This window comes from Camellia sinensis, chromosome 4, assembly GCF_055761805.1.
Source record: "Camellia sinensis isolate YWXY chromosome 4, ASM5576180v1, whole genome shotgun sequence".
Lineage (NCBI taxonomy): Eukaryota > Viridiplantae > Streptophyta > Magnoliopsida > Ericales > Theaceae > Camellia > Camellia sinensis.
Window position 1 is genome coordinate 153,514,500 of NC_138964.1, and position 25,004 is coordinate 153,539,503.

General features: G+C 42.3%; 1 protein-coding gene across 3 annotated transcripts; it reads right to left on the reverse strand.

Annotated features, from left to right (window-relative positions):
• Positions 1-9,814: 9,814 nt before the first annotated feature.
• LOC145789598 (protein MAINTENANCE OF MERISTEMS-like) lies at positions 9,815-24,703 on the reverse strand. Of its 3 annotated transcripts, none has more exons than XR_014327693.1 (7): positions 24,147-24,703; positions 13,249-13,486; positions 11,745-12,401; positions 11,418-11,579; positions 10,743-11,323; positions 10,494-10,662; positions 9,815-10,337 (listed from the first exon to the last, which is right to left on the reverse strand). XR_014327693.1 is itself a non-coding variant. In XM_082866586.1 (7 exons), exons 4-7 carry the CDS (start codon positions 12,249-12,251, stop codon positions 10,626-10,628), a joined length of 1,287 nt encoding a protein of 428 aa, XP_082722712.1. In that variant the 5' UTR covers positions 12,252-12,401; positions 13,249-13,486; positions 24,147-24,288; positions 24,367-24,703; the 3' UTR covers positions 9,815-10,625. The 3 variants fall into 3 exon arrangements, 2 of the variants coding, with proteins under 2 accessions (XP_082722712.1, XP_082722713.1); XM_082866586.1 differs by having other exon boundaries at positions 9,815-10,662; positions 24,147-24,288; positions 24,367-24,703; XM_082866587.1 differs by lacking the exon at positions 13,249-13,486 and having other exon boundaries at positions 9,815-10,662.
• Positions 24,704-25,004: the final 301 nt, after the last annotated feature.

The window sequence follows — 25,004 nt, forward strand, 5'->3', positions numbered from 1 at the left end:
TCCAATGGGACGGCCGATGCCAAGCTGCTTTTGAACAGATCAAGGAATATTTACAGAACCCGCCCGCGTTGTCACCGCCAGAGCCGGGGAAACCGTTGATATTGTACCTCTCAGTGACTGATACCACAATGGGCTGTATGCTCGCACAAGAATCAGAGGACAAGGTGGAAAGGGCTATCTACTATCTGAGCAAGAAGATGCTAGAGTATGAGACTCGCTACACACCGTTGGAGAAGGCTTGCTTAGCTTTGGTATGGGCTACCAGGAAGCTGCGGCACTACCTGTTAGCTCACTCCGTAATGTTGGTTTCACGACTCGATCCCATCAAATATCTTTTCGAGAAACCAGCTTTTACGGGTAGGCTAGCTCGTTGGTTGCTATTGCTTTCCGAATTCAATCTAAAATATGTGACGCGCAAGTTAGTCAAAGGAAGAGCAGTAGCAGAATTCTTAGCCGACCATCCAGTTGAAGGGGGCGAAGCAGTTGAATACTTATTCCCAGATGACGCCATTTTGCACATCGACGATGAATTTTGGGCGATGTACTTTGACGGAGCATCAAATCAGTACGGGTATGGGATAGGAGTGTTGCTGATAGCACCCGACAATTCCCGTATCCCTCTAGCCTTCAAACTCCGGTTCAAAGTCTCGAACAACGAAGCAGAATATGAGGCATGCATTGCCGGTCTAGAAGCAGCCCTGGAATTAGGGGCAAGACGGTTGGACGTCATCGGTGACTCGAACCTTGTTGTGTCTCAAGCAAAAGGAGACTGGAAAGTCAAAGAAGAAAAGATGATGATGTATCACCAGACCTTGGACTTGTTAATTCCTCGGTTTGAAAAGCTAAACTTTGCTCATCTTCCAAGAGAGAACAACAGGTTCGCAGATTCTTTAGCAACTCTATCTTCCATGATAGACATCCCGTTTGGAATCCGGATACGTCCAGTCATCATTGACCAGAAATTTGCGCCAGCCTATGAGTCGATCGCTGCTATAGATGAGGTTCAGGACGAAAACCCCTGGTATTATGACATTTGAAATTTCTTAGAGAATGATGCATATCCGCCAGGGGTAAATGCCAAGGATAAAAGGGTAATAAGAAAAATGGCCGTTCAGTTCATCATCTGTGGGGGTAAGCTGTATAAGAGAGGTCATCTGGGAATGCATAAGCTGTGTGTCGAAGCCGAAGAATCGAAGCGCCTGATGGAGGCCATCCATGGAGGAGAATGCGGTGCACATATGAATGGAGTAATGCTAGCACGGAAGATCCTCAGGCAGGGTTACTACTGGTCTACCATGGAAGAGAATTGTATCGGCTTTGTTCGGCGATGCCACAAGTGTTAGATCCATGGAAACCGCATGAACATCCCGCCGTCGAAGCTGTACAACATGACTTCACCGTGGCCATTTTCAGTTTGGGGAATTAATGTGATCGGGGCTGTCACTTCGAAGGGGTCGAATGGGCATGAGTTCATCCTGGTCGCGATAGATTACTTTACAAAGTGGGTCGAGGCCCAATCATATGCCGTGTTGAAGGCGTCGCACGTTGCAAAGTTTATCAGAAACAACATCATCTGCCGCTACGGGGTCCCAAACGAGATTATTTCGGATAACGATTCCCACTTCAAGAAGGAAGTGATTGACTTGTTGGAGAAATACAACGTGGCTTTTCATAAGTCATCCACATACCGACCGCAAACCAACGGAGCGGTCGAGGCCGCTAACAAGAATATCAAACACATACTGCAGAAGATGGTGGAAACCTACCGGGATTGGCCAGATAAGCTGCCATTTGCTCTGTGGGGCTACAGGACTTCAATTAGAACTTCTACCGGAGCGACTCCGTATTCATTGGTTTATGGGATGGAGGCCATTCTACCTATCGAGATTGAGGTTCCGTCATTGCGAGTATTGGCTGAGTGTCAAATAGCCGAAGCAGATTCGCAGCAAAGCAGGTTTGAGGAACTCATGCTCTTTGATGAGAGAATACTGAAAACACTGTACTATGTTCAAGGTTATCAGCGCAGAATTGCCCGGGCTTTCAATAAGAAAGTCAAGTCCAGGAATCTAAAGGAAGGAGATTTGGTGCTCAAGGACAACCGAGCTCCCATCCACGACCCAAGGGGCAAGTTCAGACCCAATTGGACTGGTCCCTACATCATCAAAGCTATCTGGTCAGGTGGAGCTGTGGTTCTGATGGATCTAGATGGCCTAGAGTTCTCCCAACCGATCAACATGGACAAGTTGAAGAAATATTACCCCTAAGAGGCTCGCTAGGCTTAAAACCCGAAAGGGCGACCTAGGCAAAAATTAGAGCATAAAAAATTAGAAAATATAAAAACTGAGCTCGCAAGGTTGAAAACCTGCAAAGGGCGGCCGTGGCAAAAGTTAGAGCGTAAAAGGAGAGTGAAAATACTCGAGTGAACCTAAGCCTGAACTACGTAAGGCTTGATTTCCATCTTTGGGATACGTAGGCAACTTCATCCCGAAGTTCAGCCATAAACTTTTCCCGATCAACTTTGTCCATTTGATCATCTCAGTCATCTTTGTCTATCAGCATCCATTGGAATCTCCAGTGCAGTGCTATTCAGGCTAGGGGCAACTTTCTGTTGCCATGCAGTGCCGCGGTACTCTTCAGACTAGGGGCAACTTTCCAATTGCAGGGATCTGGGGTTGTGCATCTCAATGACAAATCTCAGGCGTGTCCAATTCTGATCCATATTGAAAATGGTTTTGAAAAGTTTTAATAAAAGTTGACTTTGTTCAAATTAATCTTTTTACAACTAAGACCATTTTTGGACCAAAGCGGAAAATTTTCAGTACCACAACCTTCAATTTCATTGATTTCAAAGCAGAGTTCTCCTGCTCTTGCATACAATCGAAGTTGCTTTTTATTACATTCATAAAGAAAAACTTGAAAGTACTAATAAAGCAATAAATCTGGGGCATAGTCAAGTTAGGTGTTCTTACGCCCCCTCCCAGAGCTGGTCGAAGCCTCTGATGCCAAACTGGGCCCAATCTGTGCCTCTTCATTGAGCCAATCCAAGCACTCGTCAGACAAAGTATAATTGAAAGTGGGAGCGGGGGCCAGGAGTTCTCTCGTTCTCCATGCTGTGGCATATCGGGCAAGCTGTGCACCTCGAACTGGGAAGGCAGCCGGATACTCTATCCCCTCTGGCGGGCAAGTCTGATCATGACCGAACTAGTGTTGGAACCGGAACGGAAAGTAGAATACACAGTGAGTCAGACCAACCAACTGGATCCCGGTCTGCCAGAACATGCTATAGCTCATTGCCGGGAGATTGAGCCAAGGGCAGTGCCAGACGATGCGATCTGCAGACAAATTGCACATCTAGTTGAACCACCATCCCTCATCAAGGGCATCAACTAGGTATTGTCGGAAGAAGTAGCCGCGAGCTGAGTAGGCTGGGCAAGAGTCCACAACCTGCAATTTATCCATCAACCATACCTGGGGAGGGATGAAAAATGAGAGAATGAAGAATAGAGAGATGTACGATGAGAGAAAAGTAAGACAAGGGTTTTGTGAGAAAAACCGAGCCTGAGGGCCGAGTGATGTGAGCAATACATATATGAGATTGGGTGGGAAACATTACCTGCAACAGTAGTTGACTCCCCGCAAATCTGGTCGCCTCCCGGCGATGGAAAGCATCCAAGCCCATCAGCGTCTCAGCCAGTGTCATCGCAATACAACTCTTTCCATCCTTCAAGCCTTGAGCAACTTCAATCAGGTGAATGCTAGATCCACCAAAGCCCGACACAAGCAGAAAGTGAGATAGCATACACAAGCAAAGGGCATGTTGTCGGAAACCTTGCCAATGATGGTCGCCACGGTCACCGGCGTCAGAAAAGCGATAAATCAATCCGAGGATGTCCAGTTCCCCATTACAGATCAGAGACCGAGTGTCATGCGTGGTGAGCTCACACATCCGCCCTAAAGCTTGGGCGTGACCAAAGCGAAACTGAGGCAAGATCTCTTCATAACTTTCAGATTCCATCAAAGCTTGAAAATCTTCGAAAGTTGGACATACCTCTTGCCCGCCGAAGCTAAAGACATGTGTTACCGGGTTCCAAAACCTTGCCGCAGCATGAAGGAAGGGAAGGTGTAGTGGAGTACGGCTCAGCGTGAATAGTGCATTCAAGCCAAAGCCCCGGAAGTTCAACTTTTCCGAGCCGTCTAAAGAAGCAATCCAAGCTGTGAGATTTTCGACGAGAAACGCTTCTATTTTGGTGCAAAACTGAGATGAAATGAATGGGCCACAGAGCTAGGACCTTTAAAGGGGATAAGGCACTGTTCGGGGGGACACGTGTCGAAAAAATGGTGGTTGCTGAGCTAAGTGGCCGGCTATAGACACCCCATTTTTGACCGACCTTAAGACTCAGACGTCACCAGTTGAGCGCTCGGTGATATTGCATATCGTGCTCGTTCAGAAGTTTCAGAGTCTCGGCTGCAAGCCTTGCCTCCGGACTTCCGGACTCTTTCATGCTTTGCCTCGGTTTGCGAACCAGGCTCTGTTTTCTCTTTCTGAAGGAAGAGAGAGGTCTCGTAGATCATTTCTCAGTGGCCGTAGGCTACGTTTCGTGGTCGTAGGCCATTTTTCCCATTTGGAGCCCGGTTTTTGATTTTTCGGAGCCGTCGGTCGTGTGCCTCAGTTCGGGACTGCCTAACCACCTCCGTTTGCTCCGGTTTTTGGTATACATCTTATTTACTCCTTTTTGGGAGACACTATAGATCATTTCTCAGTGGCCGTAGGCTACGTTTCGTGGTCGTAGGCCATTTTTCCCATTTGGAGCCTGGTTTTTGATTTTTCGGAGCCGTCGGCCGTGTGCCTCGGTTCGGGACTGCCTAACCACCTCCGTTTGCTCCGATTTTTGGTATACATCTTATTTACTCCCTTTTGGAGACACTGTGGCCCGAGGGACCAACTTCGTGGTCGAATGCCACCTCCGGTGCTTAACAGCCCATTTTCGGGGCCCCGGGCCGCGCGTTTCGGTCGCCGTACCTCCGTTTTGCATCTGTTTTGGTTCATTTTTGGTGGAGACCTTATTTTCATTGTTAGAAAGCTTGTAGGAGGGTAGAAGGCCAACAATTGTTCTGAAAAGCCAGCTTTATTTCTTCATCGCTCTCTGTCGCCCGTTTTCCTCACTAAAAAGCTAATGTTGACCACCCCGGGGCCACTTTCTTTAGCCCTAAACCCTATATTTGCGTTGTACACACCTGGGAGGCCACCAATATATATAGGTTGGCCAGTAATTATTCTTGACCCTTTTGAACCCCTCTAAAAAGTTGGCTTTTCTCTCTTCTGGTTCACATTTTCTGGGTTTTGACCACATATTTGTGTTGTGCACACATAGGAGGCCACCTTTTTGGGGTGGCCGGCCAGTAATTTGCATTGACCCTTTTGACCCCTGGCCGGCCAGCCATGGGGGGTGGCCAGCTGGCCACCTGAACCCTCTGAACCTGGCCGGCCATGACCCCCACACCTTGTTCTTTCCAGCCGTGCCCTCCTTTTCCCCCCAGATCCTGTATCCGATTAGGGGTCTTTTGGGGGGGAAATTTGAATTTGATTTTCCCCCCTTTCCTCCACGCCTCTCCTCTATAAAACCAGCCCCCTAGCTCCATTTTTCAGGGTTACAAAAATTGCTTGGAGCCTCTTGCATTAACTCTCTCTCTCTCTCTACTCCAAGCCTCAAAACCCTAAGATTCTTGCACCAATCCATAGCACAACACCTCCACACTCCATTCCAGCAACTTGAGGCTGTTTTCCAGAGGCTAAGAGCTCCCAAACCTGGTCCAAAAGCTGTTGAAGCTTGGTTCTACAAGGGTGAGTCCCATTTTTCCTTTTTCTTGCCCTATCTTGCATACTATTTTAGCCTTTGTTTCTTGCATTTTTGGGCTCCAACCCAAACTGTAAATAGTCATATTTTGTGCTCATCTCCATGTTTGATTAAGGGTCTTTCTCTGTTTGAGGTCTCCTCCTCACCCTTTGTGTTTAAACTCTCTTTCAGGCCTTTTTTGCATGATATTTTAGGCTTATTTGTGAGCTATTTCGGACTTGGTCATAAACTATGAAATGTCTTTTTTTGAGCCCCTCTTCAACTTTGTTGAAGAGCTCTCCTCTGTTTGAGGCCAGCAACCATCACTTGTCTCTTTATCCCTCTTTTAGGCCTTTTTCTTGCATGATATTTTAGGCCTACTTGTGATTATTTTCGAAGCTTGACATAAACTGTAAAGTGCCTTGTTTTGAGCCCCTCTTAAATTTTGTTGAAGGGCTCTTCACTGTTTGAGGCCAGCTTCTGTCCCTTGTCTCTATTCTCTCTTTTAGAGCCATTTTTGCATGATAGATTAGCCCTACTTGTGTTTGTTTTTGAGAGTTGTCATAAACTGAAAAATATCTTGTTTTAATCTCATCTTCAAATTTGTTTAAGGTTCAATTTTTGTTTAAGGTCATATGCTTCCTTGTATGCTTGATTGTCCCTTATTTTGAGCCTTACACCTAAGCTCTTGTTGCATGCTTTGTTTGGCCTTCTAGCCACTAAAATCCAATGGATTTTCAGTGGCTAAGATACTGTTTTGTGCTTCCAAATCAGAGAGGGGTGACCCCCTCTCACCTTGACTTGTTTGGTGTTCATTTTGGCCTTCCAAAGAGACCCTATCTTGCATGCTTTGGAGTAACTTTCCAGGGTCAATTTGGTGAGTTTTCGGACTACCATATTTGATTTTCATAGTTTTTTATGCCATGCCAAATGTCTATCTTGCATGTGCTTAATGACTCCTTGCATGGCCCTCTAAAGTAACTCATCATTTTTGCATGCCATGATTACATATCAGTGGTTATTTGGGCCTATTTTCACATGTTTTATTCACTGATTTTTGCTGGTTTAGTGAGATTCCATGTGCATCCTATACTTGCCATGTAAACCATGTTTGCTAGTCAAAATTGCATGCTATTTTAGTCCATCTTGCTAGCATCTTTTGGCCATGCTTTGAACTGAAAATGTCCATGTTTTGGGACTGCCTTGGCTCTGTCTTCATGCTTCATGATCAAATAATGCATGCTTTGTATAGCTACAAGTCATTCCATGTGCCTAGTTTCGAGTCTCGGGGTTCATCTCATGCATCGGGTGCCATATTTCCATAATTCGGGACCATTTTGCATCATATTTCAGTGCTGGAATCTACATGCTTGTATGCCATATTCCATGCCTTGCCATGCCTTGTTAGAGTTGCATGTTATGCCTAGAATCGGTCTTCGGTTTGCGTGCATGCGTGCATGCATTTTGAGAGTCTCATTGTCACCCCATGCCTACTGATGTGAGTGCGGCTGAGGTCCACTCATGTTAGTATAAGTCCATTATGCATTGTGTATGCCATTTTATTTCATAGCATTGCGTATGCAAGGTTGTATGTTAGAGCATTGTGTATGCCTCGTTACATCATGCATTGTGTATGCCACTTCATAACATTGCGTATGCTAGGTTGCATGTTAGGATTGCGTTCATGCATGTCATGCATATTGCATTGTGCTTGGGATAGGAGTTAGCCTAAGCATGGGAAACGAGGAACGTTTCATACTCCGAGTGACGGAACGTGTCTCAATTCCCGGTCGCCGACACTCCGGATTATCCATGATGGAGTCTAGGCCTTGTTGTGTCCATAAGTACATTCATTTCATATTGAGTCATGCAATTCGACTTCTCGGCCATCATGCATCGAGATACGTGATTGGTGGCACGAGGATCGAGAACTACACTCCCTGAAGAGTAGTCATGCATACATATGTAAAAATACCTTGCCATGCCCATTTGTTGCTCTTTGTTGCAGCAAATCAGAAATCAGCAACCTTCCGGAGCCTGGCACGCATCCCAAGAATAATTACAAACAGAGGCAAACCGGGGCATCGCAAGGGATTCTCCGCACAAGGCAACCCGAGCATGCGTCATTCCTCATTTGGAACAGAGCTGAGGCAGTCCACGAATTTACGTGCAATTTACTGCTTTTCTAGATTAATTTGCTAATTAATTAGGATTTTGTACTTATTCGGACTGTACTATTTATTCGGGACTGTATATTATTTATTCGGACCCTCCGAGTGAGGGCACAACTGTAATAAGTATGCGTGAGTGTGATGTATGTTTTCCAACCCCACGTCTTTCTCCCTTTTATTTACCAGCATATGATGGTTAGATTAGGGCATGTTTCAATTAGCATACAGTATGATAACATGTTTGCATTCATTCATCTGTCTTGCATGCACCAGGCTCGGCGCATCATACTAACTGCATTTGTATCTCAATTCCAAGTTGAATACATGTTAGTTGTAGCATTTCACATGCCATCTTTAGAATAGCCGAGTCTATCTTAGTTGCATTTTGCATGTGTTGCATTAGGCATTTCTGTATAGTTAGGGTCATGCATGGATTTCTAATTAGCTTCTGTTTTGGCTTGGAGTACTCGGTAAGTTTTATGCTTTAGCATCCTTGCATGCGTGTGAGTGACTGCCATGATAGCATGCTTACCATGAGGCTATGTGCTTATGTGATATAACTACCTGAATGCCTGTGGGTGAAGATTGGATTATTTGAATTGGAATAAATGCATCGACTGTGAGTTTTAAGCCCACTAGATAGTGGCAAAATCATGTTTTTCTAAGCCCACCCAAGGGTGGCAAATCCACGTCTTAGCCTACTTGCGGGTAGCACCATCAAACCACTTTCAAAAATAAACATGAAATATTTTGTTCCAATTCAGACGATCCAGTCTATACTTGTATGTTGTGCGCATCACATAGTAAATCTAGGCTAATAACCGGAATAAGAACGCATAAAGTTTTCAAAACTAGGTATCATGGTTAGTAGAGGCCGATCTTTGATCAGGCGAGCGGGGGTGCTCACGAAGTGACCTTCCCCAATCGTACCCAAGTTCCCGAGCCGAGGCAACTTTGGTGATGACGGACACGTGGCCTTAGGCAAACGAGTCAGGGTTTCCTAAATTTTTTCAAAATAAAACACTTAGGTGGCGACTCTGTATCTGGTAAAACAGTCCATGTTTGGCACTTTTTTCAAAATCTGTTTTCTCAAAACGATTTGTCGGATTTGGACTCTTTGGTTCAGATTTAGAACCGTGACAATTTGAAAGTCCGAACCTGTAGTGAGCCCAATACGAACAGAATGGGACCTCATCCTCCCGGGACGTTCGGGGACGTCTACACCGGCTGGACACCTTTTCTAGTAGGCCGGCCACCCCTCTCCCCTCAAATGCAAAAAGCTGGTCGGCCAGCTCCCAAAGGTGGCCAGCCATGCTGCAATCTGTGTCTTTGGTCCTATTCTACCCTCTAGAAGGAAGTTCCTAGCATTTCCATGTATCAGGAGTGTTGAAGGCGCGAGTTTTCCTCAGTTTTGGATGCGTTTTGTCGCCCAGATCATCCGAAACACACCTTGTTTATTGAGTTGTTGTTAAGTCTTGCTTATCGAGTCATTGTTTTGATTATCAAGTTATTGTTTTGATTATCGAGTTATTGTTTTGTTTGTTGAATCGTCTTGTTTATCGAGTTTTTAAGTTTTGTCGAGCTGTCGAGTTTTGTTTGTCAAGGTTATTACTCCTTGTTTAATCAGTTTTGTTTTGTTTCGTTTATCGAGTTGTAAACTTGCTGAGGTTTTGTTATTTCTTAGGAAGTTAGGTTGTTTAGTTTGTCGTGTCGGTTCGCTACCTGACTTGGCAAATACACAATGCACATTTACCGTTCAATCTCATTTTTGTGCAAAATGATGCGATGCGATGCTGAGAACATAAAGTACAACACTTTTTCAAAAAGTTGTTTCATTCCATCATGTTTCCTTTGTTACAACATTTTACAACAAAGGTACAAGTTTTACAGAAAATAAAACTGCCTAATAATGTACAATGTGCTACAACTACTAGTAAAAAGGGTAAATAAAGCAGGAAACAGCTGCAACAATGCTCTCAAGAGCATGAATAAGAGGTCCTCTTCGTCCTCTTCTGCGGAACAGGCTCTGCACCACCGGCACCATCTGAGTCGAAACTGTCATCCTCGGGATCCTCCTCAGCCTCCTCTCCACTCCCGGAACTAGGGTCGGAACCCTCCTCTCTGTCAGCAGATGTCTCTGACTGACGATCTGCAGCCTCCTCCTCCTCTTCGTCCTCACCGGGCTCCTCCTCTACGATATGTGCTCTGCGTCTGCAGGACGACTCCCCTCTCCTGGCCCCGCGAGAAGGCCAAGATGGCCCGGCTCCCCGAGAATGTCGAGATGGCCCGGCTCCCCGAGAAGGCCTGGATGGCCCGATCCGTGGTTGATATACTGGAGGCATTTGAAAATAAAAAGTACAGTTTGAATACATCAGCTCAAATGTGTGTATCAGATACAGATGCAAGCAAACTACATGAAATCAGGGTGCATGCAGATACAGTATATGAATGTGGTGTGTGTCAGATGTGCTCTACACAGGCAACCTACCAATGCAGTGAAATGATCAAGTTCAGCATGTCATCGAAAGTATGATAAATGCGAGAAAATTAAACAGTTCCTGGACACCCATGATGGACAACTGTGCCTCTCTCTGTAAGACCATGCCCTCGAGTGCGGCCATCATCCCGAGCATCTCATCCATATACTTGACCGAAGGCTGCAAACACAAATGCAAAATATCAATGAAAGAATGAATGTCCAAGTATCTGAGTGATAAATCAAAGCTATAAAGCATACTGCGGCGAATCAGGATCTTTGACATATTTGTGGTCAAACATGGGAGGCTCTATCGGAATCAAGTAGAGAGTCCCGAATCGCCATCCCGTCAGCTCGGTCGGCATGTCTGGCCACCCAGGATGATGATGAGTCGGAGGAATCGGGGAAACCAATCCACCCCCACCTCTAGATGTACCAGCCCTGCTAGTGGAAGGGACATCCGCAGCCCGAGCCCGGCCCGATGAGGGCATACCAGCGGGTCTCCTCATCGGAGTATGGACTCCCGTCAACGAAGGCATCAAGTATGTGTGACGATAAGTCGCATACTCTCCCTGCTCCAGATGAAGAAATGCATCAGTACCCAACCTGGCGTCAACAACACCCCGGGGAGGGAGCCTATCGGCTGTCCGCATGTCGTCTGGGGGTGCTGAGGGAATGTCCTGAACGGGGTAGCCCCATGTCTGGCGCAGGAAGCGCTCCCCTAAAAACCAGGCCCTGCCAACCGGCCCCTCTAATAGGATCCTGTACCGAGAGGCACCCCAGGCTTCGGCAAACTGGAATCGGAGGTCTCTACCCAAAGGCGCCCAAGGCTGCCATGTGATCTGAGGATAACCAATGCATAAGCTGATCAGAAATTGTAAATGTGCAAGATAAATCGAAGGTTGGAAACATGAAGAACTGAGAGTTCTGCAATACCTCTGATGGTCGTACTGTGTCAAAGTACTGCCGTAGATAGAGAAAAGACTCCCGAGGTCTCGGCCGGTACGGGCCCTCAAACACCAGCGAGTAAGGGGTCATGAGAGGCATCGCCACCTCGAGCTCCGGGGCTAGTGTCGGGAAGTACGCATAGATCCATAACTGTGGAAAACAGGGCAGTAGCCATCAGAATACAGAATGCTGAGTGCAAATTGTAAATACAGAATGCTGAGGGCAGAGTACAGAGATACAAAATGTAAAGTGTACCGTGTGTGCAGTGTATAGAGAATGAAAGAAGAAATGTAAATCAAAGGGGGCAGAAAGTACCTCACAGGCTCTCCAATAACCGCTAAGTATGTTCCCCCGTCCGCGGGAGGTCGCGCTTATATAGCAATAAATAGTGGCCAGGCTGGCTCCACCCCAATCATACCGCCGGACCTGTGATAGGTCCACTAGGGCACTCAACAGATAAAGTCCGACAGTGTTCCCCCTATCGGCGAACAGAGTAGTCCCGAAGAGGAACATCAAAAATCCGCGGGTATACTGGGCTACCTCCTCAGGAGCCTCAGGCTCCATCTCCACCCTCCGGAAATGGGAAGAAAACCAAGTATATTGGACCCTACCCGAAGATCTGTCAACTGGCGGGCGAGCTCCCAATAAGTAGATCCAGGCGGCCTCCCACTGGCCCATGTCCTCGTCATATGGGATCGCCCAGCCTCCCATATCAAGGCCGGTCAATACGGCGAAGTCAAATAGGGTCATAGTCATGTCCCCAGTAGCAGAGAAATGAAAGGAGTTGGTGGTGTCCCACCATCTCTCCACCAAAGCACCCATCAGCGTCCTACTAGCCAGACAACGAGATATCCCGGAGTAGAAGGGCCTAAACCCTACCAAGTCAACCAAATCCCAGACAGCCTCCGAAAGCTCCGTATATCACTCTCTAGCCGCAACAGAGCCATATTCTCGTGCTATACGGGAGGTCACCTGTATTCAGAATGAATACATACATTCAGTCTCAAAATGAAATAAATGAGCTGTGTGCAAATGAAATGTATGAGTTGTGTGCAAACTAAAACAGATACAATGCAATGAGCTACGTGCAAATCGAATATTTGGGCTATGTGCTCAGATTTCAAGATCAGTGGGCTGCGTGTTCATCTCAAAGATCGAGCTGTGTGATCAACATCAGGTGTTTGGGCTGTGTGCTCAGATTTCAAAATCAATGGGCTGCGTGTTTATTTCAAAGTTCGGGCTGCGTGTTCGACGTCAAGTGTTTGGGCTGTGTGTTCAAACTTCAACAAGTGTGTGCTGCGTGTTCGACATCAAGTGTTTGGGCTGCGTGTTCTGAAATTTAGAGTTTGGGCTGTGTGTTCTACTCTCAACAAGTGTGTGCTGCGTGTTCACCTTCAACTTGGGCTGCGTATTCAGAAATTCAGAGTTTGGGCTGTGTGTTCTACTCTCAACAAGTGTGTGCTGCGTGTTCACCTTCAACTTGGGCTACGTGTTCAGAAATTCAGAGTTTGGGCTGTGTGTTCTACTCTCGACAAGTGTGTGCTGCGTGTTCACCTTTAGCTGGGCTGTGTGTTTGGAGATTCGAAGTTTGGGCTGAGTGTTCAACTGTCAACATATGTGTGTGCTGTGTGTTCACTATCAGGTTATGGGCTACGTAATCAGAAATTCAAGTGTTCAAAATACAAACAGAATACTGTATCATGGGCTAAGCGTCAGAAGAAGCTACGTGCTAAAAAGAGCAGATATGCATAGCAAGAGGCATGAAACGTACAAAAATGCAGAATACATTGCAGAAATGTAAAAAAAGCGAAGTAAATACCTCTCGTGCCTCATGAGAGAGGTGGGACTCCGGCTCTCGCAAAAGCAGATCCCCAGGTGCTCGATCATCGAAATCGGTAAAATAGTAGAAAACTGCCTGGGGGAGCACATGTGTCAGAGGGTTGTACCTCTCGGGTATGAAGGGTCGAACCCTCGGAGGTAGAGCCATGATATCGGGATCATCCCCGGCGCCCGGAGGACCTCCACCGTGAGAGAAATGACCAGCCATTTTAGAAAATCTACAAAAAAGAGCAAAAATGAGCAAAATGAGCCAAAATTAGAAAAAGTCAACAAAAGTCAACTCTCGGGAAATGAAAAAGTCAACAAAAGTCAACTCCCGAGAAAATCTTCCAAATGTTGAGACAAACTCACCTCAAGTGGCAAAAATGAAGAAAGAGGCACCGAAATCAAAATTTAATCGGTCTAAAGTGACGAAAATTGAAAAATTTCGCGAAAACAACTTGCGTGGGGCGTTGGAAAACGCGTATAGAGCTCAGATCTGAAGAGGAAAATGGTCTAGGAAGGTAGAGAAGGTGTTTTCGGAGCTGGAGTTATGAGGAAAAATGCTTTGGCCAAATGGATTTAAAGAAAAGAGAGTGAAAGTACCAAAATGCCCACGGTTTTGGAAAAGTGGCCGGCCAGCCACCTTTTCGGGCAGGCCAGCCACCCCTCTCCCTTAACCCTGGCCGGTGGCCTCTCCTTGGGAAGAGAGCTGGCCGGTGGTGTTCCCCAGGTGCCCACCAAGCTCTCTGCAAATTTTTGGGAGGATTGGAATCCCCGGGACCTGAAAAAGTACAAGAGAAGTGCACTTTCCGTCGCGAAATCGCTCTACCGAAACTTCAACTTCAACTTTCGATGCGTTTCTCATCGTTACTCGTCAAAAATGAGATGTATCCTTTTTGAACATGTTGCGACCCCTCCGGGAGGTAAACCGGAGGTCGCGATTGAGTCGCCCTCATCAAAAACTTGCATTTCTTTGCTCGTCGTTTTACGACAAATTCGCATTCGAGTCCACATTTGTTCTGCATTGTTATGCACGTCACTTGCATTCTCGTGCACACCACTCATACTATTGTGCACGTTTCACGAGTATTGTCATACCCTCATACTTAGCTTGCGTTGTTACGCGCGTTTCTCCCTGCATTGCGATGCACTTTTCCATCGACACCGCGATTGTCTGCATTCGATATCGCTTTGAATATGTGTTGCTAATTATGTTGTGCTTGTCGAGTTTCTTTCTTTTGCAAGCACGATATTGTATGAACGGTTCATTTGAGGCTGGTGCGACTAGACAAACCGCGCAGGTATTGTATCTTCTCCGTGTGAGACGTGGCAAGAATTGAATAATTCTCCGCATTCTTAACTGCACGCAATGTAGTTGTTGTTTTGCATTCTTGCTTAAAACTGTTGCATCTATCGTGAATATGTGCTTCATTACAGCTTGCTGCATTTGCATGATCATTGAGGTACCTTCGGCTTCTTGCATTATCGGTTGCATTTTGCCCCTGCCTGCGGGCACGCCTGCGGGCGCATCTCTGTTTATCTCGCCTGTTTGTCTAAGTCTTCGGCCTTGTCAAAAATGGGTCGTCTCTGGGCTTTGACATTCACTCCCATCACTTATAACTTCCGAGTTTTATCAAAGAGGGGCAACTGTAGACACCCCATTTTTGACCGACCTTAAGACTCAGACGTCACTGATTGAGCGCTCGGTGATATTGCATATTGTGCTCGTTCAGAAGTTTAAGAGTCCCGACTGCAAGCCTTGCCTCTGGACTTTCGAACTCTTTCGTGCCTTGCCTCGGTTTGCGAACCAGACTCTGTTTTCTCTATTTTCTCTTTCCAAAGGGAGGGAGAGGTCTCGTAGATCATCTCTCAGTAACCGTAGGCTATGTTTCGTGGTCGTAGGCCATTTTTCCCGTTTGGAGCCCCGTTTGGAGCCCGGTTTTCGGTTTTTCGGAGCTGTCGGCCGTGTGCCTCGATTCGGGACCGCCTAACCACCTCCGTTTGCTCCGGTTTTCGGCACACATCTTATTTCCTCCCTTTTGAGGAACACTGTGGCCCGAGAGACCAAATTCGTGGTTGAATGCCACCTCCGGTGCTTAACAGCCCATTTTCGGGGCCCCAGGCCGCGCGTTTCGATCCCCAAACCTCCGTTTTGCATCCGTTTTGGTTCATTTTTGGTGGAGACCTTATTTTCATTGTTAGAAAGCTTGTACGAGGGTGGGAGGCCAGCAATTTTTCTGAAAAGCCAGTTTTATTTCTTCATCGCTCTCTGTCGCCCGTTTTCCTCACTAGAAAGCTAATGTTGACCACCCCGGGCCACTTTCTTTAGCCCTAAACCCCATATTTGTGTTGTACACACCTGGGAGGCCACCAATATGTATAGGCCAGCCAGTAATTGTCCTTGACCCTTTTGAACCCCTCTAAAAAGTTGGCTTTTCTCTCTCCTGATTCACATTTTCTGGGTTTTAACCACATAGTTATGTTGTGCACACATGGGAGGCCACCTTTTTAAGGTGGCCAGCCAGCAATCTTCATTGACCCTTTTGACCCCTAGCCGACCGGCAGCCACCTGAACCTTTTGAACCTGGCCGGCTATGATCCTCTCTCCAAGTGTATTCCAACTGTACCCTCTGTTTTTCCCCAGATTTTGTATCAAGGGGGGCTGCCTTTGGGGGGGAAATTTGAATTTGATTTTCCCCCCCATTCCTCCACTCTCTCCCTCTATAAAACCAGCACCTCTCCTCCATTTCTAAGGGTCAGAAAATCAGCTAAGGCACCATTGATACATACACTCCCTATCTCTCTCATTCAACCCTCAAAACCCTAAGAGTCTTGCACCATTTGCACTACAACCCATAGAACCACACCTCCACACTCCATTCCAGCAACTTGGAGGCCATTTGCAGTGGTTGAAAGCTCATAAATTTGGTCCAAAAGCTGCTAGTTCACTGCTCTTCAAGGGTAAACACATATTTCCCTTAAACTTGCATTCTTTTGCTTCATTTATAAGCCATACTTGCAAGCATTTTTGGGCTCCGACCCGAACTGTAAATAGTCATATTTTGAGCTCCTCTTCATGTTTGATCAAGGACTTTTTTGCTGTTTGAGGTCTCCTCCCCCCCCCCTTTGTGTTTAAACTCTCTTCTAGGCCCATTTTTGCATGATATTTTAGGCTTATTTGTGAGCTGTTTTGGATTTGGTCATAAACTGTGAAATGTCTTGTTTTGAGCCCCTCTTCAACTTTGTTGAAGGGCTCTCCTCTGTTTGAGGTCAGGTGCTACCACTTGCCTCTTTATCCCTCTTTTAGGCCTTTTTCTTGCATGCTGATTTAGCCTCACTTTTGTTCATTTTCGAGACTTGATGTAAATTGTAAAGTAACTTTTTTTGAGCCCCTCTTCAACTTTGTTGAAGGGCTCTTCACTGTTTGGGGCCAACTGCTATCCCTTGTCTCTATTCTCTCTTTTAGGGCCATTTTTGCATGATAGATTAGCCCTATTTGTGTTCATTTTTGAGACTTTCTATAAACTAGAAAAAGGATTTTTTTGACATCATCTTCATGTTTTATTAAGGGCATTTTCTTGTTTAAGGTCATCTCCTTCCTTGCATGCCTTATTTCTTCATGTTTTGAGCCATACATGTGAGCATTTGCATTGGCCCTGCATTGGCCATGTTTTGGCCTTCTAGCCACCGAAATCCAGTGGATTTTTAGTGGCTAAGACACTATTTTGAGAGCCAAAATTAGAGGGGGGTGACCCCCTCTCTCCTTCTCTTGTTTGGTGGCCTTTTTGGCCTTCCAAAGAGACCCTACCTTGCATGCTCCGAAGTCACTTTCCAGGGTCAATTTGGTGAGTTTTAGGACTACCATATTTTATTTTCATAGTTTTTTATGCCATGCTAAATGTCTACCTTGCATGTGCTTAATAACTCCTCGCATGGCCCTCTAAAGTAACTCATCATTTTTGCATGTGTTGGCTTCATTTCAATGGTTATTTGGGCCTATTTTCACATGTTTTGTTCACTGGTTTTTTCTGGTTTGGTGAGATTCCATATGCTTCACACACTTGCCATGTAGACTATGTTTGCTAGTCAAGATTGCATGCTATTTTTGTCCACCATGCTAGCATCTTTTGGCCATGCTTTGAACTAGAAATGTTCATGTTTTGGGACTGCCTTGGCTCTTTCTTTGTACTTCATGATCAAATAAAGCATGCTTTGTATAGCTATAAGTCATTCCATGTGCCTAGTTTCGAGTTTCGGGTTTCATCTCATGCATCGGGTGCCATTTTTCCATGTTTCGGAGCTGTTTAGCATCATATTTCAGTGTTGGAATTTGTGAGTTTGCATGCCATCTTGCATCCCTTGCCATGCCTTGTTAGAGTTGCATGTTGTGCCTTAGGATCGGTCCTTGATTTGCGTGCATGTGTGCACGCATTTCGATAGTCCCATTTTCACCTAATGGCTACTGATGTGAGTGTGGCTGAGGTCCACTCATGTTAGTGTAAGTCCATTATGCATTGTGTATGCCATTTCATTTCATAGCATTGTGTATGCAAGGTTGTATGTTAAAGCATCGTGTATGCCTCGTTACATCGTGCATTGTGTGTGCCATTTCATAGCATTGCGTATGCTAGGTTGCATGTTAGGATTGCATTCATGCATGTCATGCATATTTCATTGTGCTTGGGATAGGAGTTAGCCCAAGCACGGGAACCGAGGGACGTTTCGTACTGCGAGTGACGGAACGTGTCTTAATTCCCGGTCGCCGACACTCCGGATTATCCATGATGGAGTCTAGGCCTTGTTATGTTCATATGTGCATTCATTCCATATTAAGTCATGCAATTCGACTCCTCGGCCATCATGCATCGAGATGCGTGATTGGTGGCACGGGGATCGAGGACTACACTCCCTGAAGAGTAGTCATGCATACATATGTGAAAATACTTTGCCATGCCCCTTTGTTGCTCTCTGTTGCAGCAAATCAGAAATCGACAGCCTTTCGGAGCTTGGCACGCATCCCAAGAATAATTGCAAACAGAGGCAAACCGAGGCATCGCAAGGGATTCTCCGCACAAGGCAACCCGAGCATGCATCATTCATCATTTGGAACAGAGCTGAGGCGGTCCATGGATTTGCGTGCCAATTTACTGCTTTCCTAGATTAATTTGTTAATTAATTAGGATTCTGTATTTATTCGGGACTGTACTATTTATTCGAGGCTGTATATTATTTATTTGGACCCTCTGCGCGAGGGCAATGTTGTAATAAGTGTGCGTGTGTGTGATGTATGTCTTCCAACCCCACGTCTTTCTCCCTTTTATTTATCAACTTATGATAGTTAGATTATGGCATGTTTCAATTAGCATACAGTATGATAGCATGTTTGCATTCATTCATCAGTCTTGCATGCACCGGGTTCGGCGCATCATACTAACTGCATTTGTATCTCAATTCCAAGTTGAATTCATGTTAGTTGTAGCATTTCACATGCCATCTTTAGAATAGCCGAGCCTATCTTAGTTGCATTTTGCATGTGTTGCATTAGGCATTTCTATATAGTGAGGATCATGCATGGATTTCTAACATAGCTTTTGTTTTGGCTTGGAGTACTCGGTAAGTGTTTATGCTTTAGCATCCTTGCATGTGTGTGAGTGACTGCCATGATAGCATGCTTACCATGAGGCTATATACTTATGTGATATAACTGCCTGAATGCCTGTGGGTGAAGGTTGGATTATTTGAATTGGAATAAATGCATTGACTGTGAGTTTTAAGCCCACTAGATAGTGGCAAAATCATGTTTTTCTAAGCCCACCCGAGGGTGGCAAATCCACGTCTTAGCCTACTTGCGGGTAGCACCATTAAACCACTTTCAAAAATAAACATGAAATGTTTTGTTCCAATTCAGACGATCCAGTCTATACTTATATGATGTGCGCATCACATAGTAAATCTAGGCTAATAACCGGAATAAAAACGCATAAAGTTTTCAAAACTAGATATCATGGTTAATAGAGGCCGATCTTTGATCAGGCGAGCGGGGGCGCTCACGAAGTGACTTTCTCCAATCGTACCAAAGTTCCCGAGCCAAGACAACTTTGGTGATGACGGACACGTGGCCTTACGCAACGAGTCAGGGTTTCCTAAATTTTTCCAAAATAAAACATTTAGGTGGCGACTCTGTATCTGGCAAAGCAGTCCATGTTTGGCATTTTTTTCAAAATCTGTTTTCTCAAAACAATTTGCCGAATTTGGACTCTTTGGTTCAGATTTTGAACCGTGACAATTTGAGAGTCCGAACTGTAGTGAGCCCAAAATGAACAGAACGGAACCTCATCCTCCCGGGGCGTTCGGGGACGTCTACAGTCGTCATAATGGTAACCCTATTTATATGACTGGAGATCCCAAGAACTAAATTCAAAGGGACAACTAAGTTATGTATGGCTCACCAGAAATCACCAAGGGATTAAAAATTCCCTACCCATTCCTATGGTGAGAGTGATATCTACAACATATGTTGTATGCAGGGATATAAGGATAAGCTTTGCTTTTAATAATTACTTATATCTTAATTGAGGCATAAATCAAGACGAGTATAAGGAGATACTCACAATAAGAATCACTTATATGAGTGTTGAACTGGGGCCGATTCTATGAGAATGAAGAGGCTAAATTCTCTAAAAACACTTATGAAAACCAGGCGCGTTCAAGGCCAAAATGAACACAACAGTGAGAACCACGATGTGTTAGAAGAAATTTTGTGTGAAATCTATTGTCTTGGCTTACACAAACGGCTGAACAATTCAAGGCATCGCGTCCATTGGTTAGCCAGTAAGTCCGATAGGTTATCACTAGGGAAGGTTCAAGGCCGAAAACTACCTATCCTGATGCAAGATATTTTCGACTTATACTCTTTCGATAAATCTGCATATTGTTGCATTTCCGTTGTCATCAAATTCCATTCATGTAGGGGATTGTTGGAAATGATTATAAATTCTGGGTAAAACCAAAATTTTATCCTAAGTTTGGTCTATATTTTAGGTGGGCCCTGTGCGTCGATTTTCACGGGTCAAAGTGATAACGCGTTCTATGCCGCGTTGTGATTCACATGGTATATTTGGTTGCTCAAAACCATTACCGAGTAAATAGGAAATTGAAGCCAAAGTGTGCTCCATGAAAATGGAGTTTTGGTGAAAATTCCTTAAGGTTGTAAAATGGCTTGTCCCACATTGATTTGGTGGGAGGTTTTGAATGGGTTTATAAGACTTGGGTTTGGTACTTGGGGTGTGCCCCAAGGGGTACCCAAGTGTTTAGAATGAGAGATTATGGGCAAAATTGGCTAGACCCATTGGACCCAAAAATCACCACACACGGGCGCGCGTCGCCGCCGCCGTCCGGTCGGGCGGGCTGGGCCGGGCCTGGGCTTGGGCTCGGGTGCGTGGTGTGAGGTTGGGTTGGGCTTGTTCGGCCCAATACTAATCTTTTTGGGCCAAAAACTTTTGAATTTTATTTTATTTTTTGGTAAAATAAAATCCATAATTCAAAATTAAACTGGTTTGGTTTTACTATATATCCAAATAGGGCCCTTCCCGAAATAAACCAGTCTGGTATTATTGCACACCCAAACAGGGCCCTTCCCGTTTTGTTATCTATTTGAAATATAACTCAACAGATTCAAATCTGTTTGAATTCAAAACCAACAGGTTTCATACCTGTTCAATTCAAAATCAATAGCCACCTTTACATCTATAAATAGACTAGCCTCCCATTTGGATTTTACTCCAATTTTCATACTCCATCCTCTTATATAAATCTCTGCATTTTGTTACATTTATTTTCTGAAATAAAGAGTGTAAACACTTAGTGTGTTCGTAAGGCAAACAATTTGTAGTACTGCTATTGTTTGTAGTAGATCATTTCATCCTGGGAGATAGACGTCCAATTTCTAAAAGTACCGTGGAGAGGACGAATCTGTCTTAAGGACACAGTGTCAAACACTGGACTTGATCAGATTATAATTTGAAGAAATTAAATCAAATAAGTTATTTAATTTATTTTCAGTGTTTTATTATTTATTTAAATCAGATTTTAATTTTGTTTTTGTAACAAAATAAAATCTGTTTTTTTTTTTTTTTTTTTATTTCGAGTTTGATTTTTGTAATCAAACAAATTCTCTCATTTCTTTTATTTCTTTATATTCTGGTTGTTGTTTAGTACACAACAGAATTTAATTAATTTAAATACAGTGAAGATTGTCCTAGAGACCCTTCATTATAAAATTTTATTTCAAAATGACAATTATATTACTTTATGAGTAACCAAAATAACTTTATTTCGTCTTTTAAATTTTAAAATTTCATAATTTTTTATTTACATCCATTGTTTTATAAATTAAGATAGTTTTTAGAATTTTTTCCTTGAGATCTATCAAATAACTTTTTTATGTTGAATATGAAATTCTAAACGAAAAAAAAATAATAGTGAAATTTGATGTGCAAACTAATAGTTAACATAGTGAAATTTTGTTGTCTAGGTCTATTTTACAATTTGATTGCGAAGAGCAAGGTTGCATTTGGTTTAGTTTTGGAATTGTGATTCTCTTTTTAAAATTGTGATTTGAGTGTAGAATTGTGAGTTGAGTTTTAAAAAGAGAAAAATTGTTTAGTTACGAGTTTTGAAAAGAGTTCTGAGTTGTATCTTGAATTTTTTGGATTTATTTTTTTAAAATATTAAAAAATGTTTAAGAAAATTTTGTTTTTTTATTTTAAATATATAATTTTTGTTTAATTTTTTTTAAAAAATTATTTTAAATATTTTATTTTATTTTATTTTGTAAATATTTTAATTTTTAATTTTAATATTTTAAATTCAAAACACAAATACACTCAAATCGTAACCAAACACATAACTCAAAACTCAATTCAAAAATTATTTTCAAAACTCATAACAAAACACATAACTCGAAATTCCTTTATTACTTTCAAAACTCTACATTTAAATCATAACCAATACATAACAAAAAAATTTAAAATATTTAAAAATATATTTATAAAATAAAATAAAATAATATTTAACATAAAAATTATATATTTAGAATAAAAAAATAATTTTTTTTAAATTTTCTAATATTAAAAAAAAATACAGCACATAAATGTGTGAAATATAGTGCACATTAAAATAAATAAATAAATATTTAAAATATAAAATATTTACCCTAAAAAATAAAATTAAGAAAAATTTTAAATGTTTAAAAAAATAAATACAAAAAATTTTAAAATACAACTCAAAACTCAAAATACAATTCAAAACTCAACTAAATACATAACTCGAAACTTCATACTACTTTCAAAACTCTACACTCAAATTATAACCAACACATAACAAAAAAATTAAAATATTAAAAAATATATTTATAAAATAAAATAAAATTTATATATTTAAAATAAAAAATAATTTTTTAAAAAAAAATTCATATTAAAAAAAATATAGCACATAAATGTATGAAATATAGTACACATTAAAATAAATAAATACATATTTAAAATATAAAATATTTTTAAAAAAATAAATCAAAAAAATTTCAAAATACAATTCAAAATTTTTTTTAAAACTCATAAACAAACAAATTTTCTCTTTTCAAAACTCATAACTCAAAACACGACTCTACACTCAAATCATGATTCTAAACATAATTTTAAAAAAATAAATAAATAATATTTTTTTAAATTTTTTTCTTTTAAAATAGAGTTTTGAAAAGCGATTGGTTTTGAGTTTTGACAAAAGTTTGAAATTGAGTTTTGAGTTGTGTAGTTGGTTATGAGTTTTGAAATTAATTTTTGAATTGAGTTTTGAACAATTTTGAGTTGTGTGTTTGTTTATGAATTTTGAAAAGTGATTTGAAAATTTTGCCGTTGAAATCAAACACAGCCTAAAATTTCATTGTGCATATTGCTCATTAGAGGAAATTTCTTTATGAATCACTCAAAAATTCCCTGTTGCAAAAATATATAGTGAAATTTATTATCCAAGAAAATTAGTGATATCATACTAATCTTGAGATTTTGGAGAGAATGTATCACCGATAGAGAGAGTTTGATTCCAAAAGGTTTTCTTAACAATGATTTAAATCTTCCTTATATGGGAATTTAGTTTTATTTTACCATAGAAAATATTTGATATTGTCGGAAAAAATGGTAGATAACGAGGACAACAACGATAGTGATAGCGAATACAATGCATTTGTGGTGGTCGATTGTAGATCAAAGATGATGAAGTTTAGATCGACGACGATGGAGGTCGTTGGTGAACAGTGGCTATGGATCAGAGATAGTGCAGTGTAGATCGACGACGGTAGAGATGATTGGTGAACGATACTGGTAGTGGTGGTCAGTGACAATGACTAGTGAACAACCATTGCAACGGTGGTGGTCTGAAACTCTTCAGAGTAATAGTCTTGAGAGAAATGAAAAAAAAAAAAAAAGAATAAAAGAGTTTCTTTTGTGTGTGTGTGTGAGAGAGAGAGAGAGAGGAAGGATAAGAGTTTATAGAGAAATAGTTAAAAGATAAACGAGTGCTGCTATTAGCACAAACCTTTTTTCTTTGACCCCTATCTCTTTTATTTTTTTTAATTCTAATTTTATCTTAACATAAAGTTATATTTTTATCCTCATCCCTAACTTTCCAAACCCTAACCCTAACCTTAACCCTAACCTTAATTTCCCAAATGTATTGTTGACATCAGACCCTGCTTGTAACACCTCCATGAACTCCTTCATCCCGACCTTGGGATTATCACTAAATTATTCACAATCTCATAACAAATAAACCAAATTTCATGAGAAACAAAATTCAAAGTCAATACAAGAAAAATATGAAATTGATTTGATTAATAAGAACCTGCTTTAGTCATTCTGACACTGCCATCGATGATGGAAAGGATTTTATTAATCTTGTTAGGAATGATCCTGATGAAGAGCTCGAGTTGAGAATCGACCTTGCTTTTTTCGATCAAGCTATCGAATTGAATCTTATCCAATGCCTGCAACAAACCCCGTCAAAGAATCAAATACCTACATCACATATATATATACATATATATGTTTGTGTGTGTATATACATATACGTCCGACGCATTGTTGATGAGTTCGCGGGGGAAGATCTATTTGTTACTATAGAAACTATTGATGATGAGACTAGGGAGTTTGTTAATCTCAACTTGGAAAGCCAAAAAAAAAAAAGGAGGGGTTGAGGTGGTCGGAGGTTATGGACGGGTGGTCGTCAGTAAGGGAGGTGCTGGGAGCTCGTCGAAGAGGTGGGACTGCCGATGGTAGGAAAATTGCAAAAAAAAGTTGGGGTTCAAATAGATGAGCGGTATAGTTGATATTAAGGTGGGGGTTCAAGAGAAAATTGAGAGGATTCATTTTGCTAGGTAGGGGTTCAAAAAAATGGGGAGTCAAAGTAAAGAGATAAGTGCTAATAGCAGCCCTCAAAAGAAGATAATAGAAAAATAGAAAATTAATAGGGATAATAAATTGATAATATAGACATTTTAGGATTTATTGGTGTATTAAGAAATTATAACACTTATAAGTATTTAAGTCTACTAAATAAGTTTGACTAGTAATTAATCTTTATGGCTTAGTAGACTTAATATTTACAAGTTTTATACATTTTTTAAGTACACCAATAAGTGGGAGTAATAAATTCAATAAGGGATGAATGTAATATAGGCATTTTAGGACTTATTAGTGAATT